At 46.1% G+C, this 18,608-nt stretch overlaps 1 protein-coding gene across 4 annotated transcripts in view; it reads left to right on the forward strand.

Moving 5' to 3' along the window:
• The window catches only part of LOC139549741 (numb-like protein), an 84,602-nt gene that overhangs the window by 33,616 nt on the left and 32,378 nt on the right, over positions 1-18,608 (forward strand). For 2 of the 4 annotated variants that reach the window (XM_071360456.1, XM_071360453.1), the window contains exon 1: positions 193-363. The exons of the other annotated variants lie outside the window; for them this stretch is intronic. Coding sequence is in view for 1 of the 2 variants with exons in the window: in XM_071360453.1 (XP_071216554.1) it covers positions 323-363 (41 nt within the window). In the remaining variant the exon portion in view is untranslated. Of the gene's footprint in view, positions 1-192; positions 364-18,608 lie in introns of those variants that run through there. 4 annotated transcript variants of the gene reach the window in all.

An 18,608-nucleotide genomic window follows, 5' to 3' on the forward strand; every position in this document is an offset into this window, starting at 1 on the left:
TCTCTAACTCTCTCCCTCTCTCTCTCTCTCTCTCTCTCTCTCTCTCTCTCTCTCTCTCTCTCTCTCTCTCTCTCTCTCTCTCTCTCTCTCTCTCTCTCTCTCTCTCTCTCTCTCTCTCTCTCTCTCGCTCTCCGATCCCCGAGCAGATTTTCATCACATGTTCTGTTAGTTTAGATCTCCTCTGCTGCTGCCGCTGCGAGTATCAGGGCGTTCTCTTTTTCTCATTTTTGTACACCCAGCATCGTCGTCATCGTTGTCATTGTCTCTCCACTTCTTCTACTACTCTCTGCTCTGCCTCTTCCTCTGCTTTCACTGGTCTGAGATGAGTTTGAGCGCTGAGATGGGGGAGGCCATCGAGCTACGGTGAGTGTTTGTGGCTGGGGGGTGTGGGGTGTGGGGTTGGGGGGGGGGGGTTACATTAGGATACAGTAGGTAGATAGGCTGATGTGTTACAGTACGGTAGTAATTGTCCATCTGTTCTCCTCTCTACGCTGACCCTATCTACCATAGCTGTGAACACAGGTCAATAGCCTAGCGCTAGCTTGTCTGTAGTTAGAGATAGCATTAGCCTCGGTTATTATTGGCCATAGCCATTTCAGCAGCTGTCGAAACTGACGGGGCGTCTACTAGCTTATTCCAAGAGCTTATAGTTCTACCAGCTGTATTAGCCCCCACGCCCATATGGAGCAGATTAGAGTCTCAGTTGATATGCCAAAAGACCCAACATTTCTTTATGTGCCGAGTGTGCGGCATTAAATGTTTAGGGATGTTTTCATAGCAGAAAAGGATGACTCTTAGTCATCTTACCACTACCACAGAAGAACAACAAGTAACGCCAGCAAAAGCCATGTAGCCAAGCCAAGTTAAGCAGCCACAGGAGGAAAGCAGAGCTGTTTTTGTCTGTTTGAGTGATTGGCAAATGCAACACTTCTCTTATGTTGAGACGAGAGAGAAAAGAGAGGCGTTTTTCACACGTTGTTTCCTGTGTGTGGTGTGTGTGTGTGTGTGTGTGTGTGTGTGTGTGTGTGTGTGTGTGTGTGTGTGTGTGTGTGTGTGTGTGTGTGTGTTTGAGTGTTTGAGGAGGGTGAAATGTGAGTGCTGTCTGCACACTTGCTCTTGTCTGAATGACTCCTTAGGATTAGGCAGCCTGTGGCGGACGTCGTGGCGGACGTCCAGCCTGGGTCTAGCCTGGGTCTAGCCTGGGCAGATAAGGCATGGTAAAGAGGAGAGCGAGGATAGCATGCTGATAGGTCTGAGTGGTCTTCACATGTCTGCCACAGTTTTACATTAGCCCTGGGAGTGACCCCCCCCTACACACACACACACACACACACTCACACTCTGGACCAGCTGGATCGACCACGGCGGCCATACCCACTCTCTATCTCTCTCTGCCCGCCGCCAAGGGCACAGGGGGATTTAGGCGTTTTTGTTGTTAATCTCCATGTCTTTCATCGGGTCTTGGAGCAAACACACACAGACAAGCTTGTGTATCTCATCTTCACTCAGAGGCCCTTGGCTGAGGGCTTAGCCTGTGTTTGTGAAGAAAGGGAGGGACAGAGGAAAGAGGAGTGTGACAAAGCTATGAGGGCACAGCTGTGTGTTGGGGAGGGACATTAAACAGTCTTGGGGTAGGATTTACCCCACCCACACAGATAAGTCAAAATATTCTGATTTTGTAGCAGGTCTATGAGATGAGAAAAGATGACATGGCACATAGGTTCCACTTGCACCATATGGCTCGGTGCCCCTGGCATAGAACGTCTTACCTTCACATTGCAAACAGATACCGTACCGTATTACCGTTACCCTTTAGCTTGTTATTCCCAAGCCTTAAAGCTCCCTAACAGGTCTCACTGTGGCTGCGTCCCAAATCAGCACCCTATTCCCTATGTAGTGGACTACCTGGGCCCTGGTCAAAAGTAGTGCACTACATAAGGAACAGGCTGTCATTTGAGACGCAGCCACGTGTCTCTCTTTCTCTCGGTGATCTTATCCGAAAGGCAGAGACAATACTGGATCTTTGTTGGTCTCAAGTTGCTCCTGTCCTGTTTGACATTAATGTCCATGCTGAGTCATCGCTTTGACTTGGCAGAGATGCAGGGAAGTGATTGTGAAAGCAGATTGATTCGTGGCTTGAAAATGAAATGACACTGCTTAGACTCTGCTGTTGTATCTTTACTGTATATACATTATGATAAATGCTTTTTGATAAATTGGCACTAAATACTAATGACCGTATTAGGAAGTCAGCTTTCTCTCTCCTAGTTAGCAGTATGCATGCTTGGCAGTACTGGTCTTGGTGAGTGTATGTTTGAGAACTGGAAAGTCACTATGAAAATTCCAACTCGGCCTTGGCAGTTGGCACACTCACTCGACCACTTCTTCTTCTTCGATGATGGATATACAGTGGGGAGAACAAGTATTTGATACACTGCCGATTTTGCAGGTTTTCCTACTTACAAAGCATGTAGAGGTCTGTAATTTTTATCATAGATACACTTCAACTGTAAAAGACGGAATCTAAAACAAAAATCCAGAAAATCACATTGTATGATTTTTAAGTAATTAATTTGCATTTTATTGCATGACATAAGTATTTGATACATCAGAAAAGCAGAGCTTAATATTTGGTACAGAAACCTTTGTTTGCAATTACAGAGATCATACGTTTCCTGTAGTTCTTGACCAGGTTTTGGCCCACTCCTCCATACAGACCTTCTCCAGATCCTTCAGGTTTCGGGGCTGTCGCTGGGCAATACGGACTTTCAGCTCCCTCCAAAGATTTTCTATTGGGTTCAGGTCTGGAGACTGGCTAGGCCACTCCACTCCACTCCTTAGTTGCCCTGGCTGTGTGTTTCGGGTCGTTGTCATGCTGGAAGACCCAGCCACGACCCATCTTCAATGCTCTTACTGAGGGAAGGAGGTTGTTGGCCAAGATCTCGCGATATATGGCCCCATCCATCATCCCCTCAATACGGTGCAGTCGTCCTGTCCCCTTTGCAGAAAAGCATCCCCAAAGAATGATGTTTCCACCTCCATGCTTCACGGTTGGGATGGTGTTCTTGGGGTTGTACTCATCCTTCTTCTTCCTCCAAACACGGCGAGTGGAGTTTAGACCAAAAAGCTCTATTTTTGTCTCATCAGACCACATGACCTTCTTCCATTCCTCCTCTGGATCATCCAGATGGTCATTGGCAAACTTCAGACGGGCCTGGACATGCGCTGGCTTGAGCAGGGGGACCTTGCGTGCGCTGCAGGATTTTAATCCATGACGGCGTAGTGTGTTACTAATGGTTTTCTTTGAGACTGTGGTCCCAGCTCTCTTCAGGTCATTGACCAGGTCCTGCCGTGTAGTTCTGGGCTGATCCCTCACCTTCCTCATGATCATTGATGCTCCACGAGGTGAGATCTTGCATGGAGCCCCAGACCGAGGGTGATTGACTGTCATCTTGAACTTCTTCCATTTTCTAATAATTGCGCCAACAGTTGTTGCCTTCTCACCAAGCTGCTTGCCTATTGTCCTGTAGCCCATCTCAGCCTTGTGCAGGTCTACAATTTTATACCTGATGTCCTTACACAGCTCTCTGGTCTTGGCCATTGTGGAGAGGTTGGAGTCTGTTTGATTGAGTGTGTGGACAGGTGTCTTTTATACAGGTAATGAGTTCAAACAGGTGCAGTTAATACAGGTAATGAGTGGAGAACAGGAGGGCTTCTTAAAGAAAAACTAACAGGTCTGTGAGAGCCGGAATTCTTACTGGTTGGTAGGTGATCAAATACTTATGTCATGCAATAAAATGCAAATTAATTACTTAAAAATCATACAATGTGATTTTCTGGATTTTTGTTTTAGATTCCGTCTCTCACAGTTGAAGTGTACCTATGATAAAAATTACAGACCTCTACATGCTTTGTTAGTAGGAAAACCTGCAAAATCGGCAGTGTATCAAATACTTGTTCTCCCCACTGTATATAATGGAAACAGAGAGCAGAACATCACACACACACACACACACACACACACACACACACACACACACACACACACACACACACACACACACACACACACACACACACACACACACACACACACACACACACACTGAAGCGATCCCATCCACATACACACGCAGAAGGTTATTTTGACCTGTAGCCTTACAGAATAGCAAGACGTAGTTTACTGTGCCACACATTTCAATAGAATCAGGAAGAGCTCTGAGCTGTAAATTTGACTAATCTTCTGGAGAGAAAAATGCTGCCTTTGCACAAACAAGGCATATTTAATGCCTTTCAGCGTTATGACTTATGCATTTAATATTTGTTTGTTTTTTTGCACCCTCCGTCACACTAGCTGTTTGCGCTTGAAATGTGTCTCCACGGCCATAAATAATCAATAACGTGACAACTTTAAACGTATTCCCATGACTGTGTTGTTAGGCGTGTTCAGTACTATTATGGTGTTCTATTAGTGGGTTTGTGGGACTACTTCCAGAGAGTCCCACCACCTCACCTGTTGTCGTGGTGATGCACCTTATGCATGTACTTGTGCATGGCCGTGCTTCTACACCTGCATTGCTTGCTGTTTGGGGTTTTAGGCTGGGTTTCTGTACAGCACTTTGAGATATCAGCTGATGTATGAAGGGCTTTATAAATACATTTGATTTGATTTGATGTACTTTATATGCTGAGGAATCCCAGAGACCAGCAGAGCAGAGCAGTGTGAGTGACAGGCAGTCAGAGACCAGGGCAGGGCATCACTCATTATACTAACTGACTAACTCACTGACCAGCCTGTGGCTCAGTCTAATTGAGTTCGGGCCTTGGACCTTCTAAGCAGTGGTCTTCCCAGAAGCCCCTCGGCCTGTGGCTTCTTCTTCCTAATTGCATTAGATCCACAGGAAGGGCTGACTGTGTGTCGCAGCCTGTTTAAAGCAAATTATGTTCGTTGCCATGCCGAGGTACATTACATCAACTACTTGACCACCCGAACTGATGCCCTGTGTGTTCTGACTCCCACACCCATCCGGGTCAAGGATGTTTGGAGGTGTGGGTGAGAGGGGGGATATGTGTGAGTATGAGTGTGTGTATTAATGTTTGTTGTTCCCTGTGGTTGTGTTGTGTCAGAGATTTTACAGTGAATTCGGAAAGTATTCAGACCCCTTGACTTTTTCCATATTTTGTTACGTTACAGCCTTATTCTAAAATTTATAAAATTGTTTTTTTTCCCCTCATCAATCTACACGTAATACCCCATAATGACAAAGTAAAAACGTGTTTTCAGACCCTTTATTCAGTACTTTGTTGAAGCACCTTTGACAGCGATTACAGCTTTGAGTCTTCTTGGGTATGACGCTACAAGCTTGGCACACCTGTGTTTGGGAGTTTCTCCCATTCTTCTCTGCAGACCCTCTATAGCTCTGTCAGGTTGGATGGGGAGCGTCGCTGCACAGCTATTTTCAGGTCTCTCTAGAGATGTTCGATCGGGTTCAAGTCCGGGCTCTGGCTGGGCCACTCAAGGACATTCAGAGACTTGTCCCGAAGCCACGCCTGCGTTGTCTTGGCTGTGTGCTTAGGGTTGTTGTTCTGTTGGAAGGTGAACCTTCGCCCCAGTCTGAGGTCCTGAGCACCCTGGAGCAGGTTTTCATCAAGGATCTCTCTGTACTTTCCTCCGTTCATCTTTCCCTCGATCCTGACTAGTCTCCCAGTCCCTGCCGCTGAAAAACATCCCCACAGCATGATGCTGCCACCACCATGCCTCACCGCAGGGATGGTGCCAGGTTTCCCCCAGATGTGACGCTTGGCATTCAGGCCAAAGAGTTCAATTTTTGTTTCATCAGACCAGAGAATCTTGTTTCTTTAGGTGCTTTTTGGCAAATTCCAAGCGGGCTGTCATGTGCCTTTTACTGAGAAGTGGGTTCTGTCTGGCCTCTCTACCATAAAGGCCTGATTGGTGGAGTGCTGCAGAGAGGGTTGTCCTTCTGAAAGATTCTCCCATCTCCACAGAGGAACTCTGGAGCTCTGTCAGAGTGACCATCAGGTTCTTTGTCACCTCCTACCCCCGCCCTTCTACCCCCGATTGCTCAGTTTGGCCGGGCAGCCAGCTCTAGGTAGAGTCTTACATTTACATTTACATTTAAGTCATTTAGCAGACGCTCTTATCCAGAGCGACTTACAAATTGGTGCATTCACCTTATGACATCCAGTGGAACAGCCACTTTACAATAGTGCATCTAAATCTTTTAAGGGGGGGGGGGGGGTGAGAAGGATTACTTTATCCTATCCTAGGTATTCCTTAAAGAGGTGGGGTTTCAGGTGTCTCCGGAAGGTGGTGATTGACTCCGCTGTCCTGGCGTCGTGAGGGAGTTTGTTCCACCATTGGGGGGCCAGAGCAGCGAACAGTTTTGACTGGGCTGAGCGGGAACTGTACTTCCTCAGTGGTAGGGAGGCGAGCAGGCCAGAGGTGGATGAACGCAGTGCCCTTGTTTGGGTGTAGGGCCTGATCAGAGCCTGGAGGTACTGGGGTGCCGTTCCCCTCACAGCTCCGTAGGCAAGCACCATGGTCTTGTAGCGGATGCGAGCTTCAACTGGAAGCCAGTGGAGAGAGCGGAGGAGCGGGGTGACGTGAGAGAACTTGGGAAGGTTGAACACCAGACGGGCTGCGGCGTTCTGGATGAGTTGTAGGGGTTTAATGGCACAGGCAGGGAGCCCAGCCAACAGCGAGTTGCAGTAATCCAGACGGGAGATGACAAGTGCCTGGATTAGGACCTGCGCCGCTTCCTGTGTGAGGCAGGGTCGTACTCTGCGGATGTTGTAGAGCATGAACCTACAGGAACGGGCCACCGCCTTGATGTTAGTTGAGAACGACAGGGTGTTGTCCAGGATCACGCCAAGGTTCTTAGCGCTCTGGGAGGAGGACACAATGGAGTTGTCAACCGTGATGGCGAGATCATGGAACGGGCAGTCCTTCCCCGGGAGGAAGAGCAGCTCCGTCTTGCCGAGGTTCAGCTTGAGGTGGTGATCCGTCATCCACACTGATATGTCTGCCAGACATGCAGAGATGCGATTCGCCACCTGGTCATCAGAAGGGGGAAAGGAGAAGATTAGTTGTGTGTCGTCTGCATAGCAATGATAGGAGAGACCATGTGAGGTTATGACAGAGCCAAGTGACTTGGTGTATAGCGAGAATAGGAGAGGGCCTAGAACAGAGCCCTGGGGGACACCAGTGGTGAGAGCACGTGGTGAGGAGACAGATTCTCGCCACGCCACCTGGTAGGAGCGACCTGTCAGGTAGGACGCAATCCAAGCGTGGGCCGCGCCGGAGATGCCCAACTCGGAGAGGGTGGAGAGGAGGATCTGATGGTTCACAGTATCGAAGGCAGCCGATAGGTCTAGAAGGATGAGAGCAGAGGAGAGAGAGTTAGCTTTAGCAGTGCGGAGCGCCTCCGTGATACAGAGAAGAGCAGTCTCAGTTGAATGACTAGTCTTGAAACCTGACTGATTTGGATCAAGAAGGTCATTCTGAGAGAGATAGCGGGAGAGCTGGCCAAGGACGGCACGTTCAAGAGTTTTGGAGAGAAAAGAAAGAAGGGATACTGGTCTGTAGTTGTTGACATCGGAGGGATCGAGTGTAGGTTTTTTCAGAAGGGGTGCAACTCTCGCTCTCTTGAAGACGGAAGGGACGTAGCCAGCGGTCAGGGATGAGTTGATGAGCGAGGTGAGGTAAGGGAGAAGGTCTCCGGAAATGGTCTGGAGAAGAGAGGAGGGGATAGGGTCAAGCGGGCAGGTTGTTGGGCGGCCGGCCGTCACAAGACGCGAGATTTCATCTGGAGAGAGAGGGGAGAAAGAGGTCAGAGCACAGGGTAGGGCAGTGTGAGCAGAACCAGCGGTGTCGTTTGACTTAGCAAACGAGGATCGGATGTCGTCGACCTTCTTTTCAAAATGGTTGACGAAGTCATCTGCAGAGAGGGAGGAGGGGGGGGAGGGGGAGGAGGATTCAGGAGGGAGGAGAAGGTGGCAAAGAGCTTCCTAGGGTTAGAGGCAGATGCTTGGAATTTAGAGTGGTAGAAAGTGGCTTTAGCAGCAGAGACAGAAGAGGAAAATGTAGAGAGGAGGGAGTGAAAGGATGCCAGGTCCGCAGGGAGGCGAGTTTTCCTCCATTTCCGCTCGGCTGCCCGGAGCCCTGTTCTGTGAGCTCGCAATGAGTCGTCGAGCCACGGAGCGGGAGGGGAGGACCGAGCCAGCCTGGAGGATAGGGGACATAGAGAGTCAAAGGATGCAGAAAGGGAGGAGAGGAGGGTTGAGGAGGCAGAATCGGGAGATAGGTTGGAGAAGGTTTGAGCAGAGGGAAGAGATGATAGGATGGAAGAGGAGAGGGTAGCGGGGGAGAGAGAGCGAAGGTTGGGACGGCGCGATACCATCCGAGTAGGGGCAGTGTGGGAAGTGTTGGATGAGAGCGAGAGGGAAAAGGATACAAGGTAGTGGTCGGAGACTTGGAGGGGAGTTGCAATGAGGTTAGTGGAAGAACAGCATCTAGTAAAGATGAGGTCGAGCGTATTGCCTGCCTTGTGAGTAGGGGGGGAAGGTGAGAGGGTGAGGTCAAAAGAGGAGAGGAGTGGAAAGAAGGAGGCAGAGAGGAATGAGTCAAAGGTAGACGTGGGGAGGTTAAAGTCGCCCAGAACTGTGAGAGGTGAGCCGTCCTCAGGAAAGGAGCTTATCAAGGCATCAAGCTCATTGATGAACTCTCCGAGGGAACCTGGAGGGCGATAAATGATAAGGATGTTAAGCTTGAAAGGGCTGGTAACTGTGACAGCATGGAATTCAAAGGAGGCGATAGACAGATGGGTAAGGGGAGAAAGAGAGAATGACCACTTGGGAGAGATGAGGATCCCGGTGCCACCACCCCGCTGACCAGAAGCTCTCGGGGTGTGCGAGAACACGTGGGCGGACGAAGAGAGAGCAGTAGGAGTAGCAGTGTTATCTGTGGTGATCCATGTTTCCGTCAGTGCCAAGAAGTCGAGGGACTGGAGGGAGGCATAGGCTGAGATGAACTCTGCCTTGTTGGCCGCAGATCGGCAGTTCCAGAGGCTACCGGAGACCTGGAACTCCACGTGGGTCGTGCGCGCTGGGACCACCAGATTAGGGTGGCCGCGGCCACGCGGTGTGGAGCGTTTGTATGGTCTGTGCAGAGAGGAGAGAACAGGGATAGACAGACACATAGTTGACAGGCTACAGAAGAGACTACGCTAATGCAAAGGAGATTGGAATGACAAGTGGACTACGCGTCTCGAATGTTCAGAAAGTTAAGCTTACGTAGCAAGAATCTTATTGACTAAAATGATTAAGATGATACAGTACTGCTGAAGTAGGCTAGCTGGCAGTGGCTGCGTTGTTGACTTTGTAGGCTAGCTGGCAGTGGCTGCGTTGTTGACACTACACTAATCAAGTCGTTCCGTTGAGTGTAATAGTTTCTACAGTGCTGCTATTCGGGGGCTAGCTGGCTAGCTAGCAGTGTTGATTACGTTACGTTGCGTTAAAAGAACGACAATAGCTGGCTAGCTAACCTAGAAAATCGCTCTAGACTACACAATTATCTTTGATACAAAGACGGCTATGTAGCTAGCTATGTAGCTAGCTACGATCAAACAAATCAAACCGTTGTACTGTAATGAAATGAAATGAAAATGTGATACTACCTGTGGAGCGAAGCGGAATGCGACCGGGTTGTTGAGTGCGGAAGTTCTATTCGGTAGACGTTGGCTAGCTGTTGGCTAGCTAGCAGTGTCTCCTACGTTAAGGACGACAAATAGCTGGCTAGCTAACCTCGGTAAATTAAGATAATCACTCTAAAACTACACACTCTAAACTACACAATTATCTTGGATACGAAGACAGCAAAGACAACTATGTAGCTAGCTAACACTACACTAATCAAGTCGTTCAGTTGAGTGTAATAGTTTCTACAGTGCTGCTATTCGGTAGACGGTGGACGTTTGCTAGCTGGCTAGCTGCTGGGCAGATAGCAGTGTAGACTGCGTTAGGACGACGAAATACGATAATTACGCAATTATCTTTGATACAAAGACGGCTATGTAGCTAGCTAAGAAGAAATTGCTAAGATTAGACAAATCAAACCGTTGTACTATAATGAAATGTAATGAAAAGTTATACTACCTGCGGACCAAAGTGCGAATGCGACCGCTCGCCCCAACCCGGAAGTCCATCTTGGTGGTTCCAAACTTCTTCCATTTAAGAATGATGGAGGCCATTGTGTTCTTTGGGACCTTCATGCTGCAGAAATGTTTTGGTATCCTTACCCAAATCTCTGCCTCAGCACAATCCTTTCTCGGAGCACTACAGACAATTCCTTCGACCTAATGGCTTGGTTTTTGCTCTAACATGCATTGTCAACTGTGTGCCTTTCCAAATCATGTCCAATCAATTGAATTTACCACAGGTGGACTCCAATAAAGTTGTAGAAACATCTTAAGGATGATCAATTTTAACAGTATGCACCTGAGCTCAATTCTGAGTCTCATAGCAAAGGGTCTGAATACTTATGTAAATAAGGTATTTTTAATTTGCCAAAATTATGAAAACCTGTTATTACTTTGTCATTATGGGGTACTGTGTATAGATTTATAAAGAATAAATATAATTTAAATCCATTTTAGAATGAGGCTGTAACGTAACAACATGTGGAAAAAGGGAAGGGGTCTGAATACTTTCTGAATGCACTGTATTTCAGTATAACCTACCTCACATCAGAGTCCACAGTCCTGCTTGTCGCCCACACTGCCATCACAGCCTACGCAAGGCATGCATGGTTCATATTACCGTGTTGGAGGGTGATTGAATTACGGCATGGCCTTACTGACATGAATGTAGATGTGGAATGAGAGAGAGTGTCTGCTGGAAGAACTATGAGAGGGGATGTAGAGAGAGACAGGGACAGAGAGGGAGGTGCTATAGAGTAAGTGTGAAGGTGGAATGATGTATGGTGGGGATTGAGGAGAATATTATGATTTATTTTTTAACCCTTATTTTACCTGGTAAATTGACTGAGAACACATTCTCATTTACAGTAACGACCTGGGGAATAGTTACAGGGGAGAGGAGGGGAATGAATGAGCCAATTGTAAACTAGGGATGATTAGGTGACTGTGATGGTATGAGAGCCAGATTGGGAATTTAGCCAGGACACCAGGGTTAACACCCCTACTCTTAAGTGCCATGGGATCTTTAGTGACGACAGTCAGGACACCTTTTTAAAGTCCCACCCGAAAGACGGCACCCTACACAGGGCAATGTCCCCAATCACCGCCCTGGGTCATTGGGATATTTTCTATAGACCAGAGGAAAGTGTGCCTCCTACTGGCCCTCGACTTGCAATGTTTAGTTACACAATGATGGGTGAGAGAGTGGTGCTATGTGATGGATGGGGGTGCTACAGGCTGTCGCTAGCATAGTGACAGTGGTGGAGAGCGCTGTGTTATATTCATAACTTCTAGTTCCTCCCAATCCCGGATCCGGGAGCACCCCCCACAGTAAAAAAGCTGACTAGCATAGCCTAGCATAGCGTCACAAGTAAATACTAGCATCTAAATATCATTAAATCACAAGTCCAAGACACCAGATGAAAGATACAGATCTTGTGAATCCAGCCATCATTTCTGATTTTTAAAATGTTTTACAGGGAAGACACAATATGTAAATATATTAGCTAACCACGATAGCAAAAGACACAACTTTTTTTTCTCCACCATTTTTTTCCTGCATGGGCAGCTATCACAATTTCGACTAAATAAAGATATATATAGCCACTAACCAAGAAACAACTTCATAAGATGACAGTCTGATAACATATTTATGGTATAGCATATGTTTTTTTAGAAAAATGTGCATATTTCAGGTATAAATCACAGTTCTACATTGCAGCTGCAATCTGAAATAGCGTTAGAAGCAGCCGGAATAATTACAGAGACCGACGTCAATTACCAAAATACTCATCCTAAAACATTTCTGAAAAATACACAGCATACAGCAAATGAAAGACCAACATCTTGTGAATCCAGCCATCATTTCTGATTTTTAAAATGTTTTACAGGGAAGACACAATATGTAAATCTATTAGCTAACCACGTTAGCAAAAGACACCACTTTTTTTTACTCCACCAGTTTTTTACTCCATCAGTAGCTATCACTAATTCGACTAAATAAAGATATATATAGCCACTAACCAAGAAACAACTTCATAAGATGACAGTCTGATAACATATTTATGGTATAGCATATGTTTTTTTAGAAAAATGTGCATTTTTCAGGTATAAATCATAGTTTACCATTGCAGCCACTATCACAAAACTCACCAAAGCGACTAGAATAACTACAGAGAGCAACGTGTATTACCTAATTAATCATCATAAAACATTTCTTAAAAATACACAGCGTACAGCAATTGAAATACACAGATCTTGTGAATCCAGACAATATTTCAGATTTTCTAAGTGTTTTACAGCGAAAACACAATATATCGTTATATTAGCATACCACATGAGCTAACATCACCCCAGCATTGATTCAAGGCAAAAAGCGCGATAACGTTATCACCACCAAAATATATTAATTTTTTCACTAACCTTCTCAGAATTCTTCAGATGACAGTCCTGTAACATCATATTACACAATGCATATAGAGTTTGTTCGAAAATGTGCATATTTAGCATCACAAATCGTGGTTATGCAATGTAATCTGTCAAAACATGGCATGCATTCTGGCCGGCGCCATCTTGGAAAGGCACCTAAGTTTACGATTATTTATCGATTAGATTGACTAAATAAATACAGGTTGGACAGCTAATGAAAGATGCATTAGTTATTAATGCAACCGCTGAGTTAGATTTTTAAAATTAACGTTACTAGACATACAGTGTGCGTTACAGCCAGACTAGTGCCGCAACAATGGCCGACAAATGCGTTTACATTTTTCCACATAAATACGGAATAAAATCATAAATAGCTCTTACTTTTGGACGAGCTTCCATCAGTATCTTGGGCAAGGTGTCCTTTGTCCAAAAGAATCGTTGCTTTGTTGTAAAACGTCCTCTTCAACTTCGGAACTAGCAGCTAACAATAGCTACGTGGCACACACATGTCCAAATCCTCAAACGCAATACTACGAAAATTCAGAAAATAGCAATATACTCGCATAAACTGATATAAATCGGTTTCAAATAACTTCGTTATGATGTTTCTAACACCTATATCGAATTAAATCACAGACGGATATATCTTAGGCCGATAACAAGAGCTTTTCAACATGCCATTCTGATGTCCTCTCTTGCGCCTTGGCGAGCGTCCAAAAGAACGGACATGTCACTCCATTGCCTTTTATAAACTCTGAGAAATACGTAGAGACTCCATTCCACTTCTCATTGGTTACTGACATCCAGGGGAAGGCGGGTGCAGTTCATTTCGATCCATAGGGCACAAACAGAGCTTTAAACTGATCTGAGAACAGAGACTATTTCTCTGACCTTCGCATGTCCTGTCATGATTTTCGCTGTAGAAAGAGTTCTGGTTCACCCACAGACATAATTCAAACGGTTTTAGAAACTAGAGATTGTTTTCTATCCAATAGTAATAATAATATGCATATTGTACGAGCAAGAATTGAGTATGAGGCAGTTTAATTTGGAGACGATATTTTCCAAAGTGGAAACAGCACCCCCTGTATTGAGAAAAGGATAAGGACACGTAACCATTTTTTTTATACAGAAAATGGAAATGAGCATTTCTTATTGTAGGTATTCAGGTATTCCCTCCCTGTTTCATCCTGTGTTCTTCTCTTTGGTGTAAAATGAATAGGACCCAGGGCTGGTGAACTGTGGATGAACAGGGGTGATGGAGGGTAGAGAGGAGACCGTCCCAGGCAGACAGGAAGTCTGTGCTGGTTAGAGAGAGTGTCAGTACGTCAGGCTGAAGACTGCCTCTACACATGACAGCCTCTGTTCCAGCTGTCTCTCCACATTAGCTTTCACACACGCACGCACACGCATGCACACACACACGCACCAGCACACAGCCCACGCTCATTGTAATATGCATAACCATCCCATTCCAGTACACAGGCCTTCCTACTGTACTGTAACCACCAGAGCATTACTGTTGTATTTGTGAGTGTTGCCAGTACAGACTACAGATGATGGTCTATTAGCAGTGTTCCTCAACAGTTCTGGCCTGTCCTCTCCTCAGGGGTTTCTCTGTATCAAATGAACTATGGCTAACGTGACATCAGCAGAAAGGGCCGCTGACCCCAGAGTTGCGTATCACAGGAATGAAGTGGGGCCGACCTCTTCTCCCAGGGTCAGACAGCAGTCAAAACACTGCTGCCCCCGTTTATGTGGGCTTGGTTCCGCTCCCTCATTCCACAACCAGACACACACAGAGAAGGGATGGAGACAGGGGGAGTGGAAACAGCCGGGTTGTCGTGGGGATGAGCTGACTTTTCTTGCTCTGAGTCTCTCAGTATTACATGTTTTTGTCTGCATTGTCTGCAGCAATTACAGCCATGCAGACCTTTGGCATTCTAGTTGTCAATTTGTTGAGGTAATCTGAAGAGATTTCACCCATTGCTTCCTGAAACACCTCCCACAAATTGGATTGGCTTGATGGGCACTTCTTACGTACCATACGGTTAAGCTGGACAAAAAATGCATTTTCTTTAAAAAACAAGGACATTTCTAAGTGACCCTAAACTTTTGAATGGTAGTGTGTGTGTACATCCTCCAGCATGACCGGTTTGGCGGTGGGTCAGTCATGGTGTGGGGTGGCATTTCTTTGTGGGGTCGCACAGCCCTCCATGTGCTCGCCAGAGGTAGCCTGACTGCCATTAGGTACCGAGATGAGATCCTCAGAGCCCTTGTGAGACCATATGCTGACACATGCACATTTGTGGCCTGCTGGAGGTCATTTTGCAGGGCTCTGGCAGTGCTCCTCCTTGCACAAAGGCGGAGGTAGCGGTCCTGCTGCTGGGTTGTTGCCCTCCTACGGCCTCCTCCACGTCTCCTGATGTACTGGCCTGTCTCCTGGTAGCGCCTCCATGCTCTGGACACTACGCTGACAGACACAGCAAACCTTTTTGCCACAGCTCGCATTGATGTGCCATCCTGGGTGAGCTGCACTACCTGAGCCACTTGTGTGGGTTGTAGACTCCGTCTCATGCTACCACTAGAGTGAGAGCACCGCCAGCATTCAAAAGTGACCAAAACATCAGCCAGGAAGCATAGGAACTGAGAAGTGGTCTGTGGTCACCACCTGCAGAATCACTCCTTTATTGGGGGTGTCTTGCTAATTGCCTATAATTTCCACCTTTTGTCTATTCCATTTGCCCAACAGCATGTGAAATTTATTGTCAATCAGTGTTGCTTCCTAAGTGGACAGTTTGATTTCACAGAAGTGTGATTGCCTTGGAGTTACATTGTGTTGTTTAAGTGTTCCCTTTATTTTTTTGAGCAGTGTATATACTGTATATACAGTATATATTTTTTTGTTTGTTTGTTGTAAATATACAGTACCAGTCAAAAGTTTGGGCACACCTACTCATTCAAGGGTTTGTCTTTTATTTTTACTATTTTCTACATTGTAGAATAATAGTGAAGACAGCAAAACTATGAAATAACACATGTGGAATCATGCAGTAACCACATTGTTTTTAAACAAATCAAATATATTTTAGATTCTTCAAAGTAGCCAACCTTTGCCTTGATGACAGCTTTGCACACTCTTGGCATTTTCTCAACCAGCTTCATGAGGAATGCTTTTCCAACAGTCTTGAAGGAGTTCCCACATATGCTGAGCACTTGTCCGATGCTTTTCCTTCACTCTGCGGTCGAACTCATCCAAAACCATCTCAATTGGGTTGGCGTTGGGTGATTGTAGAGGCCAGGTCATCTGATGCAGCACTCCATCACTCTCCTTCTTGGTCAAATAGCCCTTACACAGCCTGGAGGTGTGTTGTGTCATTGTCCTGTTGAAAAACAAATTATTGTCCCACTAAGCGCAAACCAGATGGGATGGCGTATCGCTGCAGAATGCTGTGGTAGCCATGCTGGTAAAGTATGCATTGAATTCTAAATAAATCACAGACAGTGTCACCAGCAAAGCACTCCTACACCATCACACCTCCTCCATGCTTCACGGTGGGAACCACACATGCGGATATCATCTGTTCACCTACTTTGTAACCAAAATCTCAAATTTGGACCAAAGGACAGATTTCCACCGGTCTAATGTCCATTGCTCGGGTTTCTTGACCCAAGCAAGTCTCTTCTTATTGGTGTGCTTCAGTAGTGGTTTCTTTGCAACAATTCGACCACGAAGGCCTGATTCACAGCAGTCTCCTCTGAACAGTTGATGTTGAGACGTGTCCTTTACTTGAACTCTGTGAAGCATTTATTTGGGCTGCAATTTCTGAGGCTGGTAACTCTAATGAACTTGTCCTCTGCAGCAGAGGTAACTCTGGGTCTTCCTTTCCTGTGGTGGGTGTCATGAGAGCCAGTTTCATCATAGCGCTTGATGGTTTTTGCGACTGCACTTGAAGAAACTTTAAAAGTTCATGAAATTTTCCATTGTGACTGACCTTCATGTTGTAAAGTAATGATGGACTGGCGTTTCTTTTTGCTTATTTGAGCTGTTTTAGCCATAATATTGACTTGGTCTTTTACCAAATAGGGCTATCTTCTGTATTCCACCCCTACCCTTCTTTATCATTTCCCCCTTACCCTACCACCCCTCCCCTAATTGGAGTAAACTAATGGACAACAATACCTCAATGCTTCCACTTCCAGCTTATACATACTACATACATTTCACGGACAGTATGATTTACATTATTTATCTTTTGTTTGTTTTTAGTCCCAGCTTTCAGCTACTCTCAACCAATGTTCCCTCTAAGCTGTGTGGGACTACCACGCACCTCCCCCGGGACTGCCTCGCAGAAGAAATCTCAGCCCACAGAGAGAACCACGAGATTGAACTTCACTCAACTTTCTAGAGCAGTCGATAGCGATCTACTGGTCGATCTCCAAACATTTCTGTAAAAAATTCTACGATAAAGCCTGATGTTCCTATTTGTTTTTATTCGTCTCAGGCTGTTGGCATTATTCAAATCAAATCTTATTTGTCACATGCGCCGAATTACAACAGGTGTAGACTTTACAGTGAAATGCCGAATACAACAGGTGTAGTAGACCTTACTGTGAAATGCATACTTACAAGCCCTTAACCAACAATGCAGTTTTAAGAAAAATAAGTGTTAAGAAAATATTGACTAAATAAACTAAAGTTAAAAAAAATATCAAAAAATAACACAATAAAATAACAATAAGGAGGCTATACTGTATATAGGGGGTAGGAAAGTGTATCTATAGGCTTGCATTGTTGTTATTATTAGCGGCTTGTGTCTTTTTTAATATCGAGGATTATTTCACTTTCTCTGTTCATAGGAGTAACAACATGAATTTGTGCATGAGGCTGGAAGACGGTGTCCATTTGATGAAAGGGAGAGTGGAGGGATGTTGAGAGGCAGACCTTCAGTCTACTGCTCTCTCCCTCCGCTGAGACAGACCCTCAGTCTACTGCTCTCTCCCTCCGCTGAGACAGACCCTCAGTCTACTGCTCTCTCCCTCCGCTGAGACAGACCCTCAGTCTACTGCTCTCTCCCTCCGCTGAGACAGACCCTCAGTCTACTGCTCTCTCCCTCCGCTGAGACAGACCCTCAGTCTACTGCTCTCTCCCTCCGCTGAGACAGACCTTCAGTCTACTGCTCTCTCCCTCCGCTGAGACAGACCCTCAGTCTACTGCTCTCTCCCTCCGCTGAGACTGACCAACAGTCTACTGCTCTCTCCCTCCGCTGAGACAGACCCTCAGTCTACTGCTCTCTCCCTCCGCTGAGACAGACCCTCAGTCTACTGCTCTCTCTCTCCGCTGAGACTGACCCTCAGTCTACTGCTCTCTCCCTCCGCTGAGACAGACCCTCAGTCTACTGCTCTCTCCCTCCGCTGAGACAGACCCTCAGTCTACTGCTCTCTCCCTCCGCTGAGACAGACCCTCAGTCTACTGCTCTCTCCCTCCGCTGAGACAGACCCTCAGTCTACTGCTCTCTCCCTCCGCTGAGACAGACCCTCAGTCTACTGCTCTCTCCCTCCGCTGAGACTGACCAACAGTCTACTGCTCTCTCCCTCCGCTGAGACTGACCAACAGTCTACTGCTCTCTCCCTCCGCTGAGACTGACCAACAGATGCAGGCACCGTCTGCTCAGTAAAATAAAAAATGATGTGATCATAACCCTACCTCAAATTTTTTCTTTTAAATTTACAAAAATGGCCCGATCATCAATGCATTGGCAGGGCAATTCAAGCAAAGCCAATATGCGGTGATAATGTATAGCTTACTGCAAAAACATTACTGTTTCTAATTGGTTAATGTTGCATAGGCTTACATTTTTTTAAACTGATGTTAAATAGAATCTGAGCGGTAGATCTCGGCTTGCATTTTGACTCAGAAAGAGATCTTGACTCAGAAAAGTTTGGTGACCACTGTTCTAGAGT

This window comes from Salvelinus alpinus, chromosome 22, assembly GCF_045679555.1.
Source record: "Salvelinus alpinus chromosome 22, SLU_Salpinus.1, whole genome shotgun sequence".
Classification (NCBI taxonomy): domain Eukaryota; kingdom Metazoa; phylum Chordata; class Actinopteri; order Salmoniformes; family Salmonidae; genus Salvelinus; species Salvelinus alpinus.